Raw genomic sequence first — 27162 nt, 5'->3', positions numbered from 1 at the left:
AAAAATATAAAATATAAAACATTTGAAGAAAAAAGTATAAAATATGTAACATTTACAGATACAGCAATTGCCATGGGTTTAATCGAGTATGATTCACGGATTAATGATATTTTTCAAGAAGCTAGTACTGTTATGCTTCCTCATTAATTAACAAAATTTTTTGCATGGTTTTTAATATCAGAAAATAAAAAAAGGTTATAAAATTTGGAATAAGTATAATAACTATTTTTGTAAAGATTTCAATTGTAGTAAAGAAAATTGTGCTTTTCTGCACATCAACAAAATTTTTGAACTTGAACACAAATCTTGTAAATCATTCAATTTACCTATTCATTTATTAATCAATTTACCTGCACCAATAAAAATTGACTTACAAAACAATGATGACGCAAAGGGAGTTTCATTCTGTAAACACATGTTTGATTCGATGTATGCTCAGCTAAACAATGAACAAAAAAATATTTTTAAAATTGTATGTCATGACATTACGAAGATTTTTTTTATAGATGGTCCTGGAGGATCTAGAAAAACCTTTTTATAGGAAACATTAATTTATTACTTCATATCACAAAGAAAAAATATGTTGTCAATGGCATGGACTGGCATTGCATCAGTATACTACCAAAAGGTACGACCAGTCATAGAACTTTTCGCTTGCCTTTGGATTTAAACAATATTGAAACTGCACTTTTTTGAATTCGAATCTGAAAAAAAGAAATTACGTGAAATCGATATGATAATATGGTATGAGGCTTCTATAATTCCGAAAAAAGCTTTAGAGACAGTTGACAGAACTTTGCGTAATATATACACACATACATTTTGGAAATAAATGAATAATTTTGGGAGGAGATTTCCGTCAAACACTTCCTGTTATAAAAAATGGTAATAGAAGTATGGTTATATCTGAAACTATTAAGTCATTATTTCTTTGGAGATCCTTTTATATTTCAGAATGAAATACAAACATTCTCTCGGTCGATGAAAATTTTTCTAAATTACTCTTAAAAATTGGAGAGGGAAAAATAAAATTACTGATTATTCCTGAAAAATGGAAAGTCAATAATGAATTGAATGAACGAATCTTTATTAAATAGTGTTATTCTCACTTCTCATAATGAATGCATTATTTTTTCAAATAACAAAATTTTAAATCTGATAAAAGGAAATACGACAACTTATTATAGTATAGATAATGTCACGTACAAATGTGTCGATAAATCAAATGATAAAATTTACATAAATTTTCCTATTGAAATGATAAAAAACATTCGTGAAGATTTGCTACCACATGAGCTAAATTTGAAAGTTGGAGCAATAGTTATGTTACTAAAAAATTCATATATAGCAGACGGTTTGTGCAACAGCACACGATTAAAGATTAGAAAGTTATTTAGGTATAATATTGAAGCTGAAATTATAATAGGAGAGAAACTTAGAAATATAGTATTTATACCGAAAATGACTTTAACTACAGGTAATATCTCGTCGTTACCTTTCATACTTTACAGTAAGCAATTTCTTTGATTTTGGCATTCGCTATGACAATCAACAAATCTCAAGGGCAAAGTTTCGATAAAGTCGGTATGTACTTAAAAAAGCCTCTATTTTCTAATGGACAACTATACGTATCGTTATCAAGATACAAAACTAAAAAAGGGATATTGATACAAACTGAACATAAAAATAATTCGCAATTAGAAAATGTTGTTTGGGAAGAAATTTTTTATTAAAGGAAGTACACTTTTTGATAAGAAAAAAATAAAAATTAACGAATTGAAAGTTATCACATAGATTAAAACAACATTATTTAGTGATAGCATATGACATGATATGTTAATATAATCTATTCTGTTAAAATTTTGTTAAAAATCATTGAAGTTAAATAATTTATGAAATAATTTATTATATTTTTATCAATTTATGAGAAGGATATTTATAAAATTTCTCTAAATAAGATTATACTTTCAATTTTTTTTAGCAAAATTGGTTTATTTCTGTGATTACTTCTTATACGTATTAAAAAACAATAATTAAAAAAAATCAAATTTCAAGATTCTGTACTTAAAATCTTATCTTATAAAAATTAGAATTATGTATAAAATGATAACTTTTGCATATTATACAGTTATTTTTTGATTCGTATACATAAAAAGGAATAGGTTTGAGACATACAGGTTTTTAAAGAAAAAAAATTAGAAGTATATATATAGAAATGCGAATAAAGTTTTATTTAATTACTATATCTATTTATGGTTATTTTTTTTCTTTTAATCGGGCATCGGAAAGTTCTAACTCTTCGTGGTTTCATAGGGCTACTGGTGATGGCTACCACGGATTTTATAATTTTTTTACTACTGGAGTTTTAATGAATACGTGTGATCGTATCATGTCATACGATTACAGGTATTAATTCAAAACTTAATATAAGAAAGAAATAATACAACAACAAAAAATCAACACGCCACAGATTTTATACTCATTATTAATAATATAAAGTAATAACTACACTTGGTATTTTTTGAACTTGTTGAAAAGTACAAAATCGATCTATTTGCCTCCTAGGCAGTGTAGACAAAATAGATAACTATATACAGCTAAGAGATCATTTACCGTAAGTTCTAGGAGCTGCGGCTTGCGATTGCTAGCTACAGCTTAAATAACATTTAGTGGGGGAGCTGCGCTTGCGGAGGGGCTGTAAATAGGCGGCGGGGGTGCTCTTAAAAGCGTGCAGAGTGTGGCGGGGGGCGTTAGGGGGCTGAGAGAAAACTAAGGGAGATTTTTAATGGGCCAAAATTAAGGTGAAATGAACGGAATTTTCCCTCTAAAAACTATATAATATAGGAAGATATATATACATATATGGGTGTGTGTATGTGTTTATAGAAAGTAACTTATGTGGACCTTACGTTTTTCTAGAATTTAAATCAATAATTCGATAGAATTATGCGGACGTCCGCATAATCCCACTTTGTCTTCATAATTCCCCTCACATACATGTGATTGTCCGCAGAATTACCCTCTGCATATGTGTGTGTGTGTGTCCAGAGGTGACTCATGCAGATATTTACATGTAGGTAAGTAGGTAAAAGTGGAATTATGCGGACGTCTGCATAATTCTACCATGTTATTGATGTATATTCTAGAGGGACGTAAAGTACGCATAAGTCACCTTCTATACACACACACATATATATATAATTATATATATATATATATATATATATATATATATATGTACATAAACTTCTAAGATCACTGTATAATATAGAAAGATATATATATATATATATATCACGCGCACGCGCGTGTGTGTGAGTGGACTAGTGGAGCTCTGCCTCTTGCACACTCTGCTTGTCTACGCCCAATTCATGAATCAGTTAAATACTTCATTTTTTCGGTTCCCTTTATAATGTTAGAAAAAAAAAAAAAATTTGGAAAGTAGTTTGAGACTCAAAAAAAAGAGTGTTAACAGTCCATCATCGACTTATGTTGAACGACCGCGCTGTATGCAACAACATTATTAAGATACTATGGCCATAATGAGAAAATGCAGTAGACCAGATTTATTTATAACGGTAACGTGCGATTCTGAATGAAAAGAATTGAAAATGGTTATGACTAATTTAAAAAAAAAAATCTGCTAAACGATATTCTTAATATAACAGATCAGTTACTTCTCACAAACTTACAATCAATTTTATAAGATCCAAAGCGTAACAATATTTTTGAAAAAGCATTAGCTTACTTTTATATAATAGAGTTCTAATAACGTCGACTACCACATGCTTTTTTGCTCACACATGACAACCTGATGATAAAATAATTACACCTAAAGACGAACATAATATCATATCTACTGAGATAATTTGAAGTAACAAAAAACTAACAAAATTAACTATCGAACACATCCTACACGGTCCACATAATAACAAATGTCCTTAATTCAATAAAACAAACAAAAAATGTATAAAAAATTTTCCTAAACCTTTCACTGATTAAACAACACAGAAAAAATAGTCATCCTGAAAGCAAGCGAAAAAATATCATTTACAAAAATTATGTTTACGAAACAAAAAAGAAAAAAGAAATTCCAGATGATAATTCAATGGTTGTGCTATATAATTTATTTTTGTTGATATAATGTAAATGCCATAATAATGTTAAATATTGTGTACCTATACAAAGTATTAAATACAGTCATGACTATATTCACAAAGTTATGATAGAGAATTTGTAGAAATAAGGAATGTTCATAATGAGAAAAAAGGAGTTTTATATGAAATTAAGAATAATGTTAATAAGAGATACTTTAGACTATTAGAAACTGCACAAAAACTACAAAAATTACCAATTTATGCTTGAAGTTACAAAGCATTTAATCTCGCAATTCGTTTAAAAAATATAGTAAAACTTATTTTCGAAGAAAACACAATAGAAATATGGTAAACCCTACTAACAGCACGGTTCGAATGAAACAAAATTAATGATTTCAGGAAATTAATAAAACATGTTGATATTCCAAAGAATTATATTTTTAATAACCAACTTAAAATTTGGCAGAAACAAAAAGATACAAAATTTAATACACCAATAGGTAGATTAAAAATAGTATCTCCCTAAAATGATAAAAGTTTTTTTTTTAATGAATACTTAGTAAAGTAAGCGAAGAAACATTATTTGAGAATTCAAAAACATTTAATGAGGTAATATATCCAACATTTAAAGATACAACAATAGCAATATGTTTCATAGAACACGATAGCCAAATAAATCATATTTTTAAAAAAGCCATTATTGTTATGTTACCATATCAGTAACGATAATTTTTTGCCTGGTTTATTCTTTCAGAAAAAATTCAAGAAGATAAAATTTGGAAAACATACAAAAATCATTTTATGGAAAATTTTATTGACAGTAATCAAAATTGTGCACTTTAACACATAAATAAAGTTTTACAATTAGAAAAGAAATCGTGTGAAAATTTTAATGTACCCACACCAACAAAAATTGATATAAAAGGAAACAGTACCGAAAAGAACCGTTTTTTGTACTTAAATGTTTAATTCAATGTATTGTAAATAAAATGAAGATTAAATAATTATTTTTAAAATTAAATGTAGACAAACAGACAAAATTATTTTTGTTAATGTCCCAGAAGGTCAGGGAAAATCATTTCTATATGAAATGTTAATTTATTGTTTCATTTCTCTTGGAAAAAAATGTTATTTATGGCATGGACTGGTATAGCATCAATACTACTCCAAAAAAAATGACTAGTCATGAAACGTTTCGTTGACCATTAGACTTCAACAATGTAAAAAGTTCGTTCTTGAAATTTGAATCCGGAAAACAAACTGGAAGAAGTAGATTTAATTGTATGGGACGAGACTTCTACGATCCTAAAGAAGCCTTAGAAATAGTTGAAAGAACACAACGTGATGTATTTGATTTAAATATCTATTTTGGTAATGAACTAATTGTTTTAGGGGGCGATTTCAGACAGATTTTTCCAGTTTTAAAAAATAGTAATAAAAGCATGATTATATAAGAAAATTTTAAATCATGATATCTTTATTTGTTGTTTCGTATTCTTTAACTTCATATTAGTATTCGTTAAATTGACGAAGCATTTTTACAATTAATAGTATCAGTGTTACGTCAGTGCGACGATTTATTCTAGATTTTTACAGTGATTCAATCAGTTATTTAATTTCCGTAGGTCCTGAGATACCGATACCGTTGCAAGTAATGGTGTGCACGTTAGAGTTTATAATTTCCCAGTGATCCGCGGGTACCACTACTATAGCGAGTAATGGTGTACGCGGTACGGCATATGCCTAAACCGGAAAAAAATGATAAAATGAAATTAAAAATGTGATATACTTTGAACACTTAACTTTATTCGAAACCGAAAATACTTATGCACGCTCCGAACCAGCGCGAGGCGTCCATATCCAAAAATCAAAACCATGCTCGTGGTGGACTGGGAGGTAGCAGAGGCGGATTCTTACTACTTAGTCTACCGTTCGAGGGGTGAAAATTAAGAGTCTGCAGTTTCCGGGCCTCCGGGCGTTTTTATAAGGAGTAGCAGACCTCGGTGATACGCTAGTTCGAGAACGACGCAAGAAAACTTGCCAGGGAAAAATCTTGAAGAAAATACAAAATACACAAGCCGAAAATCGAACTGGCTAGAATTGCTCTAGTTTAGCCACTCAGAAATTAGTACTTTCTACATCCGGCTTGCTCTCCTACATGCTTCAAGACAAGAGAAGGTGATTCACTTACTCTTGCCCTTCTTTTCTCTTATATATGTCCAAATGTTACAGGATTTCAATATAACTTAATATTAATATTAAGATAGAATATTATTAATATTCAATAATGCTAAGCACCGTTAGCTTACTGAGCTGAACTCGTCACAAAAAGAGCGGTGAAAATCACTTAACAATTCAATTAATGCTCGGGTGAATAAACGATCAGTGTGTTACGATGTATCAATTAACACTAATACTTAAACAGCAACTTATAATTATAATATTAGAGGTAGTATTTATGATAAAAATAATAATAATAATAATAATAATAGTAATAACAATAATAGTCATAATAATAGTTGGAGTGATAATGATGAAAATGATAGTACTTCGCTAGTAGCGAGTTAACATAATCAAGTTCACACGTAGTTTAACTGTTCATAATGTTGCAAAAATAATACAGAGTTTTTCACTGCTAGTCGTTGGACAGGGCGTGGGCTCGTGGTGCCCTAGAAAATCGAAAATTTCGTTACCTCTCTCTCTCTCTCTCTCTCTCTCTTTCTCTTTCTCTCTCTCTCTCTTTCTCTTTCTCTCTCTCTCTCTCTCTCTCTCTCTTTCTCTCTCGCTCGACATCTTCGAGTCAGAAAAAAGAAAAGAGTTAACCTTCCCATTTTCCTTAACATTGGAAAAAGTGTTAGAATTTGACTTAATTACAAGTTAGACTATTGCAGTATGTTGATGTAGTTGTTAATGTGATACAAAAGGGTTACTCGCTAAATCTTAAGCCTGCGAACATGCATGGTATAAATCGGATAGTTTTTCAAAAATTAATAAGGTTGTTTCACTAAGTTTACCGTAATTAATATATAATGTTGTTGCTTGCTAATAGTTTAGTGTGTATGAGTTGTTTCTGACTGTATGTGACAATTTTGGCATTTTCTATTACTTTCGCTTATTTACGTGTAGTAATTCTAAGTTATTCTAATATTTAGCTTTATGTCGTTGTATCCTAGTCTAAAATTATATTCGCATTTAATATTAATCCTCAGTTCAACTGTTCCCAGTTAAACTTTTGCATCAACGGTTGTTTTATTTTTATGGGTCGAAAAATATTTTGTTTGTTTTTCATTTCCGATCAACATAGGCCAGCGCACATGTACATGAACCATCATTGTGCTGCAGGTACGAGTAACTTGCAAGTGATTCACCCTTCTTTTTTTAAATGCACATTGGTCGTTGCTCAAAATACTTTTAAAACAATATTCCTAAGGAATAAGCAGGAAAAAAAAAGTTTGTTGGTAATTTTAGTCTACCGACATTACATAAGATATTGAAAAAGGAAAAATTTAATCACTTCAAATACTAAATGAATGCAAAACAACTCATGCTTGTTCCGATATTTTTTGTACGGACATAAACTTTTCAGTAAATAACGTTATACTTATTTTTTATAACGAATGTACTTACTTTTTTAACAATAAAATTTTAAATCATGTAAAAGAAGAAATAAAAACATATTACAGCATAGAGAACGCTACTTACAAGTGTTGATAAATATGACAATGATATTTATATGAATTTTACGATCAAATTTCTAAACAATATCTGTGAAGGATACACATAAGCTGCATTCAACAATTGAAGCAATTGTTATATTAGTACGACATTAAAGTATAGTTAATGGCTTATGTAACGGTACAAGATTAAAAATTACAAAATTACTTAAATACAATACTGAAGCAAAAATTATAACTGGAGAAAAAATTGGAAAGAGAGTTTTTGTACCAAAAATATATTTTAATATAGGATATTCATCATCATTGCATTTTATTATATACAGAAAACGATTTCCTTTAGTCTTAGCGTTTTCGAAGAATATGAATAAATCTCAAGGTCAAAATTTTATTAATATTGGATTATATTTTAAAAAACCACTGTTTTCGCATGGTCAATTATCCGTTGCGTTATCAAGATGCAGAAATAAAATTAAGTTTATATTTAAAGAGGAACGTAATAATAATTCAGAAATAGAAAATATTGTTTGGAAAGAAATTTATGACGTTAACTTATCTGAAAAAGATAAAAAAAACCAGGTGTGGGTCTCGGGACCCCCGACAGATGTGAAACATCAAAGAATATGTTATTGAACTCGGTGGTATTTGATTGTCTATGATAAAAATAGTTGTTTTTGTCGGATGAATGCCATTGTTTCTGGCGCTGTTTTGCGGCTCGAAGGACCTCACGAATTTACGAATATGTATTTTTATTAGTAAATATGGAGATTAGGAAAAAGCAAATATTGAATTATGTTTAGATTTTTTTACTTTATTAAGATATAAACAACGAGAACGAGAAAAAACAATAATACCTAACGAAGAGTACCTATACTACCTAATTACACACAGGTATATACATGTTTAATGATACGATCGTGTATATTACTTTCTGTGTCTCTCTGTCTCTTTTCAGGATTTTTTAGAATAATATCCTGTAGTAATAAAAAAAATAAATAAACTTATTTTGAAAAATTAATACACTATGAATTTACGACTTGTAAGTTTTTATATATATTTTTTTTAATTTTCTAATCTTGAAAATTTTTTTCCACATTTTGTACAAATTTGTTTAATTTCACATTTACTGTAAATTTTTATATGTCTATTTAAATGTGTTGAACGTTTGAATTTTTTATTACAATGTATGCACGTAAATGTTTTTTCTAAATTATGTTCCTTTTGATGCCTTACGAAATTTTATTTCAGAATAAATACAATTTTACAAAAATCACAAACGTATAACAATTTTTGATGTGTCTTTTTGCGATCTATTAATTTTTCAGCGTTCGAAAATTTTTGCATACATAGCAGATGAACATTTTGTATTTCAAATTTATTTTTAGCTTTAACTTAAATGAAAATATTACTTGAATTTTGACAACTCGAAATGGCAACATATAACTGTCCATGAGAAAATAAAAGTTTTCTAAAATATAATCCTGCAGAATCGAGACTTTGACCTTGAGATTTGTCAATAGTCATCGAAAAAGCTAATACGAACGGAAGTTGTGTTCTACATAAAATAAATGGAAATGATGATGAACTACTGGTACTTAATGTTGTTTTCAGTATAAAAACTTGACATTCTTTTTTGTCACCTGTAATTATTTCTGCTTCTATGTTATATTTTAATAATTTTATTATTTTAAACCTTGTACCATTACAAAAGCCATCAGAAATACTTATGTTTCGTATTAACATCACTACAGCATTAATCTTTAAATTTAATGAGTGTGGTGGAAGTCCTTCTCGGATGTTATTTAAAAATTTTATTGGAAAGTTTGTATAAATATTATCGTCTGTTTTATCAATTCTTTTACGAGTAGCATGGTCTATGCTATAATAAGTTATTGTTTCTCCTTTCATGTTTCTTAAAATTTTATTGTTCAAAAAATCAGTGTATTGATTATGGGACGTTAATATTACATTATTTATTGAAGAATTATTACCATTACTAAAAATTATGGAACACTCATTGTTTGTTTTTCATTGTTCAGGTATTTTTAAACAATCAATTTTTCTATTACCAATATTCAATAAAAACGATGAAAAATTTTTGTTTATTATTCTCATATTTGTTTTCAAATGTAAGATGTGAAATAATTTCCAAAATTTTGAGTATTTAATAGTCTCTTCTATTATGTTAATTTTATTACCATACTTAACTACAGGTAGAATTTTACAAAAACACCTCCTAAAATGAGTAATTTGTTTCTAAACGGTGTGTTTGTATTACAGAAATCTCGTCGAGTTCTATCAACTACTTTTTAAAGCTTTTTTTGGTATCATAGAAGCTTTATCCTAAATTTCGACATCAACTCTACGTAATTTTTTTTATCGGATTCTTATTCTAAAAAAGCACTTTCAATTGAATTTCAATCTAATAAAAATCTAAAATTTCTGTAGATCGTCATTCCTTCTGGTAATAAAATCGAGGCTATACCTGTCCAAGCCATAGATAAAATTTTTCTTTTTAAAGGAATAAAATAATATATTAATGTTTTACATAAAAAAGTTTGACCAGAACCACCAGGACCGTCAATGAAAAAAATTTGTTTCCAAATCTGGTGACTTTTTCAAAAATAAGTTTTTGATCATTATTATTTAACTTTGACAACATTTCATGAAATTTTGTTTTTTTAAATTTCACTTTTAATTTCGTAGTTAACAGTATTTTCTGATTTGTGTATGGTTGGTTCCGGTAACTCAAAATCTACTCAAGATTTCTCATTAGAATTTAAAGTTTTATTTAAATGTAAAAGAACTGTGTTTGCGTTACCTTTACAATTTTCAACGAAAAACCATTAGAAAAAGTCATTAACTTAGAAATAATTGATTATTCATCTAACAAGTCCATCGTTTTGGAGATATTAAGTTTTAATCATTTGTAGTTATTAAATCTTTAAGTTATGAATATTTCTTGGGGGGTTGGAGCACGAAGCGCACAGGGGGCGAAGCCTCACTAGTGTATATATATATATATATATTGCTTATTTACTTAAGAAAAATATTTCATCAGGTTTTTGCTATGCATTATAAAAGACACAAGAAATTAAAGAATTGTATACTATAATCATTATAATATTATTAATATAAAAAATAATTAGATACATACATATATAAATAATATTCATGATCATGCATTTGACGAGCTGCACATAATTAATTATGGATGAAAAATAGATAATTTTTTTTTCTCCAAGCACGTGTTAAACAAATAAAAGAAATATTAATATAAACTTTCAGTGTAAATGCTTGTTCGGCGCATGCACGCTGGATAAAATCGCAGTTTTTCTTATAGGTGAGCGCCTGTCGACGGAACGATAAGTGTACTATGTGTAATGTCCAGAGACTTGAGTAAGAGAGGACAATCAAGCTTGCATATATGGTACCCTCTGCTTGAAACTAGGAAAAGAGTACATGGTACGGGGATTTTTAACACAGCATGTGCGGCTACATATCTTAGTTGCTACGCGAGCATCGTCTAGTGTGCGGTATGAGATTGGAGGCTCTTTCTGCACAGAAAGAGGTAGTATCCGACATATAACATGGTACTTTTTTCTCCGTAGAATAGGAGGGACCTTAATGGTTCACGCTCAAACACTAAATTAAGAATTTTTATACATTTGTGTGTTTCTAAGTAATCTTCTGCCTGATTATTTACACGTTCTTGAAGAGCCTTTAAAAAACTCTTTTTCCGCGAAACCAATCATTTCATCATATTATATATTTAGTTAAGTTCTAAGATTATTGCATTTCTACTGAACGTTGATTTTATAAATTGTAAAAATTATTTTTCTGAAGCGTCCATACTACTTTTTTTTTTGAATTTGTTGTTTTCTATTCGCCATGTGAACCCGCCTGTAGCACCACCCCCGTGGCAATCTATGAAACTGACGAGAGGCACGATTTCCAAATCATAAAATCTTATCTTACAAGCAACTATCCACTTCTGGCATTGATTTTTTATCGTTTGAAAGCCGATGTACGTAGGATCTTTTTTTAAATTTACAGTGGGGAACACTGCACCAATGCGTAGGCTGTTCTCAGCTGTTTTTTCATCAGAGACTCAACTTTTTCTGCAACAGCTCTTATCTCAAACATGTTATTTCAGTTTGTTCACCTGCCTCTCATCAGTTTCATTGATTGTCACGAGGGCGACGCAACAGGCGGGTTCACACCGCGGATTGAATTTGCTTTAGGTGTATGAGAATGATGGTAACGTTGTAATTGGTTATTAATAAAATCTAATTGTTTTTTATTATGTGATACGCATGTTTTTGCACGGCGGTAAAGATCGAATTATGAAAGAAGTAAATCATCGTTATAAAAACATTACACAAATTGTAATAAGCGTTTTTTAATTTTTGTGAACCAAGCCAATAAAAAGAAAAGGAATACAAAAAGGAAGAGTAGTCACATCGATTCTGTCGAAAAACTTAAGCTTAGAATTTCAAATAGATTTTATTGACTTCCAGTCACAGCTTAATTCGGAATATAAGTTTTTTTTGACTGACGACAAGTTTTACTGTTTAGGAATGCTGGATGGTAAGTTGAAGTAACTCTATGCTCGTACACAGTTCACAGTATGCGATGAAAATTTATTGACCTTGGATGAGATTCCAAATAATGTAATACCTGTACGCTCCGTCACTACTGTACAAAGCAATGGTACTGGACGAGGTATGCAAAAGTGTTCTTGTAAAACAAAATATCAAAACAAGAAGTGTGCCTGCTTTCAAAATTGCAGATTATATGATTCTCGATGTCATCGCAGCATGACTAGCTGTAATAAGTGAATGTAACAAAAAGTTTTTAAAGTATTATAATAATGGAATCGATGAAAATAGATCAAGCTTAAACTGCATAAACCTGATTCTTAATACTATAACTAATAGCCAACAGTTAATTCATAGAATTAATAGTTATTTTACAAAGTACCTAGTTAGAATGTTGATTTTTTACTTAAATTTATACTTTAACTAAAATGCCATGTTATTTCATGAAATAAATAGTGGTTTCATAGATTCACCAAATTATATGCTTTTGTGCTAACATGTATAAGGCTAACTGAGCTAGCACGTCAGTTGGCATTTGAAGTCGACTTAGATATTTTATAATGGATGTGGGAGCTTACCCATGATCTCTTGTAATGACTTCAATAACTTTTCCTCATTGAATGAAGAAAATTTTTTAACCACGCTGTGTCGTTGAGTTTTTATGGCTTTGACTTAATCCATAATATTTAAACATTTTTTTCAGCATTTTGTTTAAGGAATAGATGAATCACTTGCTTTGGTAGAAAATATTTCTGTTGCAAATAATTAGATTACAGTTGCATTTAAAATAAAAAATACTGGCATGTGATCGCATTAAATCACTAAAGATTGACTTCTTAAAATTTAATTTATTACTTAATAAAAATAAATAGAAATTGACTGCTAACATTTAAGTTACTAAAATAAACATACGAAAATGCACACAAACGAAAACATTGGATTACTGAGGAATAATGTTTGGTACTTTGTTTATTTATGAGACAAACGAAAAAAATAGCAAGCGCACAAAATTACTAGAGATCAAGTCAGCGACCAGTCCTATGTGTTACTAGCTGATCGACTTCCATCGTTCAACCCTTTTTTATTCCTTGCATTTTGATTTCCTTAACTCCCAAAAATAGTTTTATAACAATGTTTGGCACATTTTACATAAAAAAAACTAATTAGCATGTGTATTCTTAAAATTCTTAGCTTCAAAGTAAAAAATTCCCGAAGTTTAAAAAATTTTGATTTGTCACAATTTCATTCAACGTTATTCAAAACCTTCCTGCGCTATCACTGTCTATTGTAGCCTCAACAATTATTTTAAACATACATTTTCAAATAAGAAAAAATTTTCAGGTATACTTACTATCATTATTATACCATAATAAAGAAAATACCAGTCTTCCGTTATAGCACGATTCCTTAACTTTTTTTTTTATCTGAAAATGTGCGTTGAACATAATAGTTTCAACAAAACAGATAATAATCGGGCAAGGAAATTCTGAATAATATCCAGCCAAAATTATGAAAAATTATGAGCTTTAAAACGTTGACCATTTTTTACTTGAAAACTAAAGAGTCAAGGTAAGAAATCGCATTTTCCAATTTATTGCTACAATTTGTTTGACAAAAATTTAATAATACTGATTCTAAGTCATCCACCCTTCTCCATTCTATCAAGTAGTTAAAAAGCATAGATTAATAAAAGGTGGATCGGCCGACCTCAATTGGACACGAAAATGTAGGGTCAGACTTCGAATAATTAGCTGCTGGAAATTTTTTTTACTTATAAAATAAAATATGCAGAAAACAAACACATTGTACAACTGGAAATTATTTGTTTTTGATTCAAACAAATAAAGGTGAAATGTTATTCAAAAGCAAGTTAGTATATTAGGTTGTTTGAGATTCCATACTTGCGTTTAGAAGAGAAACGTATTTTATAGTAAATTTAATAGAATAACTTTGGCGCACTAAGTTATGAGTGATTAAAAATTGAGGATTAGTGTTTTCAGAAGTTGCATGCTGGCTTTTCAGGCTTCGGATATTCACAATTGCTGGACCGAAAATTCGCAATCAGAGGCTGTATGCGTAGGAATGTATACGAGATCTCAGTATCATCTCGGTATATTGCAAGAAATTGGGTTTTAATTTTTTTATGATCGTCAGTTTTTTTGCAAAAAGAACGAGATCTAGACAAGTTAATTATCGACTTATCAATGCAAAAACAACCTTCTGTCTGCAACGATTTAACACTTTGCAACGAACTAAAAATAACTTTAGTTAAGTTGAAAAAACAGTAAGAAAATTTAGAAAATTTGATCTCTCTTCACTCTGTCAGAGTGTTTCTTAAAGTAAATTTGGCTGATTTTCAAGTAAAGCATAACGTAGATTGGTACAACACAATACTTTGTTGGGAAAATGGGATGATATAAGATGAATAGATTAAAAAATTATTACTAAAGTATTATGTACAAAAAATACCTGGTTAGTAAAGTAGAGAGTTTGTAACAAAGAGTTCATGTAACACGTTGCTCCTTGATTTTTTAAACCAACATACCCCGTATGTTTTTTACTATCCCAACTTACTCCATGAGGTGCATCAGCAACTACATGAACCTTAAAATAAAGAAAAAAATTATTAATTGACTATTTTTTGCCATAATACATTCTTATAAATAGTAAATATTGACTAATTCCTTTTTATGAGATAAGAATACATGTTCGTAGTTGAACAATTCATGAACAACTTTTGCTTGGTAATTCCTACATTAGTATTATATTATATCTATAGAATATGCTGTTTATTCACAATTCGCAACTTTTGATTTATCCTATTAAATTTTTAGGTTATTAATACCATTTCTGAAATTTATTAAAATAGTAATGACTGTATGATTTTTATAGACAACAGATGATTATAAGTTAAAAAATAAGACTGAAAAATATGTTTGATCAACTGAGTTTTCGCTTGGAAGTTGGTAAGACATTTCAGTTAAAAAATATAATTACTTGTAAAAACTAAGTGTGAACAGAGTAAAAATGTTAATTAATATTGAAATCCACAACTTGGTATAAGAAGCATGACTATTTATTTACATAATTATTTACACAAATCAATATTTCGCTGTTCTACTGACAGCCTCTTCAATTTTTATCAAACAAATTTTTATCCAGAAGTCATACATGGACGGTGCTAAAACGTCATGTCACGTTTTACGCTTGCGTGCCGTCCATGCATGACTTTTGGATAAACATTTGTTTTGATTTTTCTGATTATCATATAACTAACTTTTCATAGCATGAGGGTTACTGTAACTAAGTTGAGTAAATGTAATATGTGGACAAGAATATAGGCGCCATGGGTGTTCCTATTACGCGTTTGTTGTCTTGACACCTACATTATCTGAATCCTGAAGAGGCTGTCAGTAGGACAGCGAAATACTGATCTGTGTAAATAATTATGTTGATAAATAGTCATACTTCTTAATACCTAGTTATGAATTTCAATATTATTTATGACGACAAAGAAGCAAGTGAAACGAGTGTATAGATGATAAAAATATTGATTGTTTTTAATAAAAAATTATCAAAATAATCCATTGGTACTTTTAAAATAAATGTTGTATATGCACAGTGAACATTACGAAAAAAAAATTCGCAAAAATCATTCAGAATCTAGCAAAAAATTTCTTGGAAAAAATTTCTAGTAAAGAATATCATTTGGTACACTTAGCAGAGTTTCACTCAGGGTCCATTTAGTTGCTAAACACATTTAATAAGTTTAATGCCTGTTATTCAAGTTTAATTTTTACTCCTCTGTAACATCCTATGTCTTACACTTAATATTTATTATTTTGAAACAGCCAGTTTCACTCTAAAATTATTAAATGTAAAAGGTCAGCGATTTTTAAAAATCGAGCTGTGTACCCATTCTGTAATTGCAAGACGTATAAATCACTTCTTTAAAAAAGAACTACCATCACAAAACTGAAACTAAATGTGCAATCTTTAACAATCTTACAATATCAATTCGCCCTACTACATTTAAGAGTATGAACAATCAACTATTTCAACATTCATTACTGCGTATGAACCACAAGAAATATTGTACGCAATTTTGACAACAACTTGTACCTAATGTAAAATTCGAGCGTAATGAGGTTAAGCTATGACTTATCGTCTGAATCTCCAACCTGATGTGTCCTTCTTTGCACTTTTTCTCTTCCTTTTAGTGCTCTTGAGTAACTATAAAGATTGAAGAGTTAGTTCAGTTTCGTCTTTTAAGAGAATATAAGACTTAACTCGGTGATAAGGCTGCATGTTAGAAGTATGCATTTCAAGCAAAAGTAAGACTTAGTTTAGTGACTAAGCTGTAGGAGAAAAACTTGAGCAAATCAGGCAACTGTAGACTTACTTTAAAGCATTAGCTTTATTATCATCGCCACGAGTACACGGAGGTATAATTTGGGTTGAGAGAGTGCAAAAGTTGTGTAGTCAGAGTCCAACACAACATCAAGCTTACTCAGTACCAACTGTAAGGCTACTACAGTACGATGTTTGTGTTGATACAGTTTGATGCACCGCTAAGCTGTAAGAGCCCGAAGAGAGGGGGCAAGCGAGCCCAAGGCTTTGGACTCTCTCATGACAATCCCGGAGGCTCACAGATTAACGATAAATATAGATGTATATATGCATAGATATAGTCAGAGAAAGGGAAAAGGTGTGCAGCGCTATACACTAATGTTGTACATATGTGCATGTGTTTGCATTTCTTTTTTCTTACGACGCACAAAGTATGGACTCGCATCAGCTGCAGCCGTTTCAACTATTTACACGATGTATAGCTTGTTAATTTTTTTCTTTAAGTAGTTTATACTTATTAGTGTAATTATTAGCAATGTTAGTGATGATGGTCCTCAGTTCAGTATAATTACGAAAATTTTTTATTTTTTTGGTGATATTTACTTTTCACTTCGGCAAATGGATATGTTATATTTTAAACACCACTACTATACTTTTGAAGTGACAATAAATACACTAACGAAACAGTTACGTTGTTTTAAAATGTTACTAAATATTGAGCCTTGCGTATGTGTAAAACCTAATGGTGAAATGTATGTAGCAACTAGATATGATATTTAATTAAATCTTTGTATGAATCATTCTTTTAATTTACAGAAATAATAACTGTATACAAAATTACTGAGGTTATTATTTTTCCTTTGAAATTTATGTTATTTATTTAAAATAATTGTTTTTCATAATCTTAACATTAAAAAGATTATAATTTTTAGCCATGCATGTCACTGTGGACGTAGGTATCATTTACGTATATATGGGTATTATACATACAGTTACGTAATACGTATGTGTCTGCACATCTCACACTCTTTTTCTGTCTGTATATATATCTATATTTATCTTCAGGCCGTGAGCCTCCGAGATTGTCATGAGAGAGTCCAAAGCCTTGGGCTCGCTCGCCCCCTCTCTTCGGGCTCTTACAGCTTAACGGTGCGTCAAACTGTATCAACACAAACATAGGACAGTGAAAGCCTCATTGCGTTGAACTATATTATTTCAGTAAGTGTACGAGCTCTCTCAACCCAAATTATACCTCCGTGTGGTCTCGTGTAGGATTAGAACCATCGTTGTGATCAACCTTGTAAGATCTTGCGATTGCGTGCACGCAAGATGCGGCTAACTATCGAACATAGAAGTGAGTTGAGTTAAGAAAAATTAAAACTTGTTAAAATGTTGTAAATAACTTTAAACGATATAATTTGGATTCTTGTAAAATTCAATTATTTCCGGCTTTAGTAAATTTATTAAATATTCAGATAAGACCAGATAAGACATAATAGTAGGTTGCCAGGTAGGTTTTTGTGGTCTTTTTGAAGTGAAACTTCTTCTGTTGGTCAGTGAATAGCCGCGTTAGGAGAAATGCATTACGAAAAAACGTAGCCACCCGTCCTGCGGCCCAAGCCCTCTCCTCCTTTCTTACGTACTCCCTCCCTCTCCGTCCCTGTCTCTTACAGCGCGCGCCGCTTTGCTATCCACCGCTCTGTCTCTCTCGCATGTACGCCACGCGCTCTTTCCCTCTCACGCTGCTACCAAGGCTCCCAGATTTTAGGGAGTTCGCCGCATGCGCAGTGCGCAATCACCCTTTCTCTATAGAGCAAGCTGGAGCGGGAGAGTCCCCCTACCCATACCTTTAACCTAAGCCCCGCCCACTTTTTACAACTTAAGTATGACATCTTGTCTAATAGGAGTACAATCGACGATAGCCGCGCGGGCTAAGTCTTTTGCCCCAGCCAAACTTGCCAGCTTTCGAATCTCTCTGATAATTTTTTTTTTTTTTTTTAATGTACGTTATACATAAAGTATTTCAACACGTTTATGTAAATAATTATAAGTATAACGTTTTAATACTAAGACATAATTTTAAAAAATACTATGTACAAGACAAGGTAAGTAAAATTATAAAACAAAATATTCGTCACTTATTAAGGAAATAAAAACATTTTTATTTAGTGAGTTAAGTGTCGAATTATGATAATTAAAGTATTATTTAGTATTTAAAAATTACCAAACGACACGTCTTGATCATTGTTAATTTAATTCACTATTACATTATTATGGTCGGTAAGCAACACTGTTTAATACATTAATCTGTCCCGAATTGCACGACCTTTTTTTTGATTCGTGTATCATTAATAACTTACTTCGCTTCAAGTATTTATTCTTGGAAATACGTCTCGTCGAAAAATATGGATTGCCATAAAAGCTCATGCTGCAATTTCTCAATATTTTTCTATATGTATCCTAAAATCACTCGACAAAAAATAGTGAAAAAATTCATGCTGATTTCAGACAGTATAATTAATAAAATATTTAAATTTTTAGTTGTTGTTTAATAAGTAAACAACTTTTTTTTCGCTTAGAGTATGTTTATTACAGCACGCTCTCTCTGTAGTTTCTCCGGGCTTGAGACCGGCACATTTACTGTGGCCACATTACGCGCGCGGTAATTTATTTACATTCACGTTCGAAATTAAGAAAAAAATAAATAAATAAAAATAAAGAAAACAAGGACTAGGCAACAAAATTAAGAAAATCATTTAACATAAGTTGCAGGGTTAATTGACGTCAAGGTAGCAACGTTAGAACCATTATTCTTTTCGTAAACATTTTAAAACTGGAATTAAAGTTAGTCAACAAAAAATAGTAGTGTAGATCATATGTATTGTACGCTGTAACGTATTCTGCAGATGCGAAACTTTAACGCATATACTTTGTTTTCAAGGCTGTGAACTACTGGTCTTGTTTACTTTTTGAGCGTATTCAGCGTGAATCCTTAGCTCGTGGACTCGCGCGCACTTGTTTTTTTTAATGTAATAGTGAATTAAATTAACAATGATCAAGACGTGTCGTTTGATAATTTTTAAATACTAAATAATACTTTAATTATCATAATTCGACACTTAACTCTCTAAATAATAATGTTTTTATTTCCTTAATAAGTGACGAATGTTTTGTTTTATAATTTTACTTACCTTGTCTTGTACATAGTATTTTTTAAAATTATGTCTTAGTATTAAAACGTTATACATATAATAATTTACATAAACGTGTTGTAACACTTTATGTATAACGTACATTAAAAAAAAAAAAAAAAAAAAAAAAAAAAAAATTATCAGAGAGATTCGAAAGCTGGCAAGTTTGGCTGGGGCAAAAGACTTAGCCCGCGCGGCTATCGTCGATTGTACTCCTACTAGACAAGATGTCATGCTTAAGTTGTAAAAAGTGGGCGGGGCTTAGGTTAAAGGTGTGGGTAGGGGGACTCTCCCGCTCCAGCTTGCTCTATAGAGAAAGGGTGATTGCGCACTGCGCATGCGGCGAACTCCCTAAAATCTGGGAGCCTTGGCTGCTACTCTACCGATATATATGTATATATATATATATATATATATATATATATATATATATATATATATGAATTGTAGGTATGTATGTTTCTACGCCACTACTAAGCCGATGCGCTTGCTCAAGCTGATTGAGATGCAATTATTGAGGTGCGAAAATATATGTAACACGGATTCATACAAACAATTGTAATAATTTTAAAAATAATAAGTCATATCTCAAAAGCAAAGCTACATTCTACATATCCGACCTGTAAATTCATTAACTTTCTATTCTTCATCATGTATTATAAGAATAATTGTTAAGTGACCAAAAAATATATTCTTATTATTAATTTTGAGATAAGTAGAATTTAGTAATAAGCACGGGTACATTTTATATTTAATTATAAATAATCATAGGAAACAAATTGAATAAAAAATTACGACTTTACAATGGAAAATAGCAATATGTCTATTGTTTTCCTCAATATCAATCAGATAGAGTGAATTATTTTACTTTTATGATTTGTTAGTATATATCAGTGCCCTCCGGTGAATTTGGAAATTCAAAGTGATCAGTGATCCGTTGGGGGCGAAATGTGAGAAAATAAATAAATACAAGTCAAGTGCATTTAAATTTTCTTACGTTGATTTATTGATGCGCAACGTTTCGCTGACAATATGACAATTGTCAGTCGACAGCACGACAGGTGACGAGTAAGTCAACCAAACTTACGAATTCTCGCGTACCTGCGCCTGATGAGGCTGACGCATATTGTCAGCGAAACGTTGTGCATCAATAAATCAACGCAAAAAAATTTAAATACACTTTACTTGTATTTATTTATTTTCTCACATTTCGCCCCCAACGGATCACTGATCACTTTGAATTTCCAAATTTTACTTTTATGGTATCCAAAAATATAAAAAAATTATTATTTGTCGGGTACAATGCTTCAAACAAGAATTAATTATACATATATGATGAAAATTTTTGTTTCACTCTGCATTACATGACCAACAATTAGTACATGTATTAATTCATATTTTAAAGCAAACATAGAAGTACTTAGAAAGCGAGAATCACGTGTAACATAAGTAGTATGTATAAGTATATGTAAGTATAAGTATATGTATTTCATGCACGCGCGTGCTCAAATCCGTTATAATAATAACGTTTTTAGCATTTTAGTACTGGGTTCTCAAAGACCTGGTTATTTACTTAGAACGAGCCAATGGTGAGTGCTTGTCCTAGTGCATAATTTTTAGTTATTAACAAGTTTTATAGGCCAGTTATAAAATTTTATAATTTTGGTAAACAAGAAGTGAATTCTGACTCTTTAGTCCATTTTGATCAAAAATCAAATAGGATGCATATACGTAAATACCACAGATTTTTATTTACATATATTTTGAGTTTGAAAAAAGGCATTTTTTGCGATTTCCGACCAAGTGTTTCTTAGCTGTCAGTGCATTATTTTCAACTCACTTGATCGTAAATTTTCCCTTAAAGCATGTACTTTATAATAAAAATCCAAGCACCCATTGTCTACTGGTTGTAGATTGTTTCGAATGTGGGAAGGGATCAAAATAAATTTTTTGCTAACCAAAATTGTAAAATTTTATAATATGTTTATAAAATTTGATGATAACAAAAGATTTTTCACTTGGACAGCAACCCACCATCAATCATCGTATTCAGCAGACAAAAATACATTAAAATAATCATGGTGGATCCGTCCTAATTAAAAAAGCCAAGGAAACCTACCTAGCTCCCCTACTACAACTTGTTTGTTCATTATATTTATTTTCTAAATTCACATATTTCAACATAGAAAATTCCAATTGATAAAAACAGAATTTGAGCTTTAATTATTGAATTGCATACCAAGAAAAAATAAACAGACTAATGATGATGAATACCCTTACGAGGACGTGAGATAAAACGACGAATTGACATACGTAACTACTGCTTTGCATAGACAGAAACTCATACACGAGGTCAACGGCAGTTAAGTGTACGTCACACTAACACCAATCCATACATATCACTCTCACAGGTAAAACTCAACATCACAACACCGATTTAATGGTTGGACAGGAAAGCATACTGTAAATGAGAGTAAATAAGGCCTTTGGGCCGATGGTGGTAAGATTTCATTTAATAATAATTCATACCTTAAGTTCTGTTAATGTATAAACCTAAAATTTTGCAGAGATTTTATTATTAGTAAGCCTTAGACTTTTCTTGAAATTTATTAAAAAATATTTTTCATTTTCGCACACTACTTAAGTTTGTAAAAAATGACACTTTTTTGTGTTATTCAGGTTAATATCGTTTAAACTTACTGTACAACGAAATTTTTTTTAATTAAAAAAAAAGTTAAGTTATAAGCACAAAAGACAATCTCAAATCGGGAGATTCAGCTTTGTGCGTCAGTGGTACGAGGCAACGATGAAAGATATATATATATATATATATATATATATATATATAGAGAGAGAGAGAGAGCGCAAGAGAGAGGGAGTGAGTAACTTATTGTTATGGAAAGTCACAAAGTCTCTAGAAGCTCATCAATTACCTGACAACCCACTGCTGCCGTGTTTAAGGTAAGAATCACAAGGTCTAAAAATGCGGTCGTACAACAATGATATTTATTCTGATAATTATCCAATAAAACACAAGGTACCTCGCAAGGTTCTAGAAAATCTCTAGCCTGTAGTCACGTCGTTACTAAATGACTGCAATCCAAGTTAAGGTGAGCGCAGCGTAACAGTAGGCAAGGAAGGAAATGATGCGATCGTTGAAGATACAGGTACATCTCTGTACGTTAACAAAATAAGATCTTCACACTGTCAGATATATAGGATGCCAATGATTAGGGCTGATAAACATGATTTTTAACAGTGTTTCCTGAAGATTCGCAGTCAAGTTGAGAAAAAAGACATTACACATATAATATTACAAAATACAATCACGCTAGTTGAACATTGATAATCCTGTTACAGAGTTTTCATAGCATTATGCAAAGAATTGTCTTTTTTTGAAAAAAGCACTTAAGTAAAAGAGATGTACGTCTGTAAATAAAATTTCAAGCACAAATTAAAGCTTGCTCTAATTGAAACCTATTCAACTTTTAGCTATTTATGTCATTACTAACCAGATTTTTTAATTTCAAAAACGAATAAAATTTCGCTATTTTTTACTGCTGGACGAATAAAAGTAAGCCATTTTTCCATAAATACAACTAAAGATACTGATTTTCACTTAAAATAATCTATTTTTAGATATTGCAAGAGACATACGAGTAATTATTTCATTACTGTTAAGGTTGGTCTGAGGATGAAATCCAAATCACTACCACTAATGGGTACAGTATTAGAAATAAGAAACTATTCTTATACACATTGAAAAAGATTAATCAAACTTAAACCAAAAATGTTAAAAATTAAAAACGAAAAAAAGAGTTCTGTACAAATCAATGTAATTAAAAATAAAAGAAAAGAAACGACCAATCAGAAGTTAAAAAGAATTTTTTTTAAACAATAAATCTATCAGAACTGTTGGAATATAAGTAAATTTTTATTACAACTGCAATAAATAAAGTGACTGTACAGAAGTACGCATGAAAGCGACATCTATGTGTGTACGGCAGAGTCGTAAAAAAAATTTATTGTATTTGGCCATTGCCAAGCGCAAACGACGTAACTTTTCAATATTTCAACTGTGACCATAGCTCTTTTAACTACCTTTAGTTTATCTCCAAAGTGTCTCTGAATTTTTAATTTTCTTAAAATTGGACCATTATTACCTTTTTCAATTCGAATGAGATATGGTTGTGGAAAATTACTTCCTACTTGTTGATAAATTAGGTATTAGAAGTTTTGTGTGACATTATCACTAATATAACAAGCAATATTTGTGATACATACGTATCATTAAATTTAAAGGAACATATAGATGGAGGTACTATTCACTCGGCACCATGCACTCTCAGTCATGGAAAATTATTTTCCAAAGTCATACTTTATTTAAACATTAAATCCGAGCTATTGGTTGAAAAACAGCTCAAATCCATGAATAAAAATCATAAGAATCTACGGTATGTGTAGAGAGCACGACTCCTAGGTAGCTCGAGCGGCAGACCAACTGTCGAGAAAACAGGAATTCATGTTTGAAATTTTTTCAAACTTATAATTTTCGACTTTCCTACTTCAATCAGAAAGTTATTTGTGATTATGTAACGACACTGATGGGTTAAGTATAATGTGAATTGTACCTTTATCTATACATGCCTATAAATTTGATGATATACATGTATCACAAATATTGCTGGTTGTAGTACTAGTAATAATATCACAAAAAACTTTTAGAATTTTAAATTTAATAAATTAATTTAAAACAAACTTATTTTCATCCGTTGAAAAACTATAATAAAGTACTATTTTTCTCCTTTTTTAATTTTTGTGTTAAAAAATAGTCATTTTATCATTATAAATAGAAGGCTGGCGTACATGGAGGTGATGCCTTACTATATTTCATGTACTGTAGTGGGACTTTCCACTCTGCGGGCATACGTACCAAGCTCTTGCAGAATAGTTAGTCAAAGTTCGTGTTGAAAAATAAATTATTTAAGTTAACCTGAATATATATAGCTTAGTCATACTTTCCTAATTTTTCATAAACTATGAACTTTGTAGTAAATTATTTATTATTAATTTCAATTTTTTTAAGATTGACGTTGTTTTTCCATTTTTATTTATTTTCAGTTTTCTCTTTCTTTTTAAATCTTATGCCGCCACTTATAATTAACATTAGTACTTTATGTTTCTGCATTACTTAATCTAATTAATTTATAGTTTTTCAAGGTTATGATTCTGTATTTCTTTATTATTCATGGTTTGTCTCTGTTTACTTCTACAAGTTTTTTTTTCTATAAAGACATGTTTTAACTTTTGAATTTTACTAATTTAAATTTTTATTGCATGCTTTATAATTCTTATTTTCAGTCAATAAACGCTGCATTAAATATATATTGCCTTGAGAAAATCGTTTAGTCATTATTTATATAAGTTCTTCAAAGCATAAAAATCAAATACACATCACAATTAAGTGAAAAATAGTGAAACCTAGTTGTAAAACATAACAAAATTACATTTGTTAGAGGTTGTAAACGTTCATTTGCAAGTATAAAAATGTTAATAACCATCGGAAACTTAAATGAATCTTTACACAATATTCAGAGTAATAGTTAAAAATTTGAAGGCTAAACAAGGAGCTATCATAGTTTTTTCATTGCCATCGTTATAAAAAATCGTTTTCATTTTGATCTGAAACTATTATTGGGTACATATTTAACTCTTAGGTTTATTATGTAAGTTACTCATCTTTCATTATTTTTTATCATCAGTTTGAGATAGAATTATAAGTATGACTGCAAAATTTTTAAGAGTAAATGGAAATAAATAAGATAATTTGGTCATGCATCAGAAAAATTTTTTATATTGGTTAGCTACATGTGGAGACTACAATTTTTAGTGATAGGTTAAGTAAATTTTTTCTAAAAAATGTGTTTTTTAAAACTAAAAAAAGGTTTATTAGTAAAAGTTTTTCTAAACAAATGACATGTGAAACAATCTTTGAAGGTTACTTGCTATACTATATTTTCCATTTTTAACAAATTCTTTAAAATCGTCGATTATCAGAAACTTAGAGTCATCTGTAACGATATCCTATTTGATCAAAACTGTGATCATAATTAAAAAAGCTAAGACTGATAAAAACCATTTTTTATGTAGTAAATCTGTTATATAAGTTTACAATAATCGTTACCAATATTGCAAGAAATTCTTACAAAAAAATTACTATTTGGCTTGTTTGAAAATACTTAAATATTTTCCTTATGTGTTATTTGATGCAGTTGTAAATATTTTCTAATATGCCTAAATTTCGTGCCAAGATAGCAATACATTTACTAATCGATAATATCCATTTTATAGTATTCCTCTGTGTATATGTTTTACCACGAGTAACTTCATTTTACTCCAGAATAAAGAACTAGGAACTGCCAACACCCCAGCTGGTTAAGATGGACCCAGTGCTGGAAACTCATGGTCATGGCCACCAGAGAAACACATCCTAGCAGGACGAACGCTCCTTCAAAAGAGAATACTTACAAACCATAGAGCACTCCTTCAGTAAAACATGGGAGGACCTCTTTTAAAGTCACTAATCTCTACATGTATCTTTGAGAAATAGTTGTTAATGCCTTCCATTATTACTCGTTGAAGAGTAAAGAATTAGCGATTCATCGACGGCAAAGGAGAAAATAAAAACAAACAACTGGTGTATTATTTTCTGTTTAGTTTGTATTAAGTAACAATTCGCTGGCCAGGTATGCCAGCCTTATTAGGCTAAAATTACATAACATTTTGAAAACGCTTCTCAACTAAAAACTTACTTAAATTGTAAATCTTATGGAAACGAATACCTCAGTATCACACGTTATTGGTAACACATAAATGTGTGAATGTTAATATTTGTGAGTATCGTCATTATCAAACATAAAATAATAAAATGATAAGAAACTTATTGAGCAACGAATGATTATAAGAAAAATAAACTGTAGGTACCTAGAGCAACGAACTTTGCTAGCGACCCTTAAACTTGCACAGTAACGGCATGTATGCTCTGTTTAGAAAAAAGAGGTCTTTCTTTTTATTCACGTTAATTTTGTTTATACATAACTACTGTATACAATTTCTGATAATAATCTTTTTTCATAGTTCAACTCACGATCAAGTCTTTTGCTGTTCTTCCAATCAAAAGTACGATTGAGACTGTGTTGGTGAGAGGCTACTACTGAATTTAGACATGTATTTTTTATGTTTTTATGAA

General features: G+C 30.3%; 1 protein-coding gene across 5 annotated transcripts in view; it reads right to left on the bottom strand.

Moving 5' to 3' along the window:
- The window catches only part of Usp7 (Ubiquitin-specific protease 7), a 780393-nt gene that overhangs the window by 517531 nt on the left and 235700 nt on the right, over window positions 1-27162 (bottom strand). For all 5 annotated transcript variants that reach the window (XM_089595056.1, XM_089595060.1, XM_089595061.1 and 2 more), the window contains one exon: window positions 14842-14976. In XM_089595056.1, the coding sequence (XP_089451182.1) occupies window positions 14842-14976 (135 nt within the window). The remainder of the gene's footprint in view (window positions 1-14841; window positions 14977-27162) is intronic.

The sequence above is a fragment of the Copidosoma floridanum genome, unplaced genomic scaffold (genome assembly GCF_036245765.1).
Source record: "Copidosoma floridanum isolate Cflo_tuat_1 unplaced genomic scaffold, Cflo_Japanese_pri ptg000024l, whole genome shotgun sequence".
Lineage (NCBI taxonomy): Eukaryota > Metazoa > Arthropoda > Insecta > Hymenoptera > Encyrtidae > Copidosoma > Copidosoma floridanum.
Note: the sequence above shows the minus strand (reverse complement) of the source record. Positions and strands in the feature narration are given on the sequence as shown.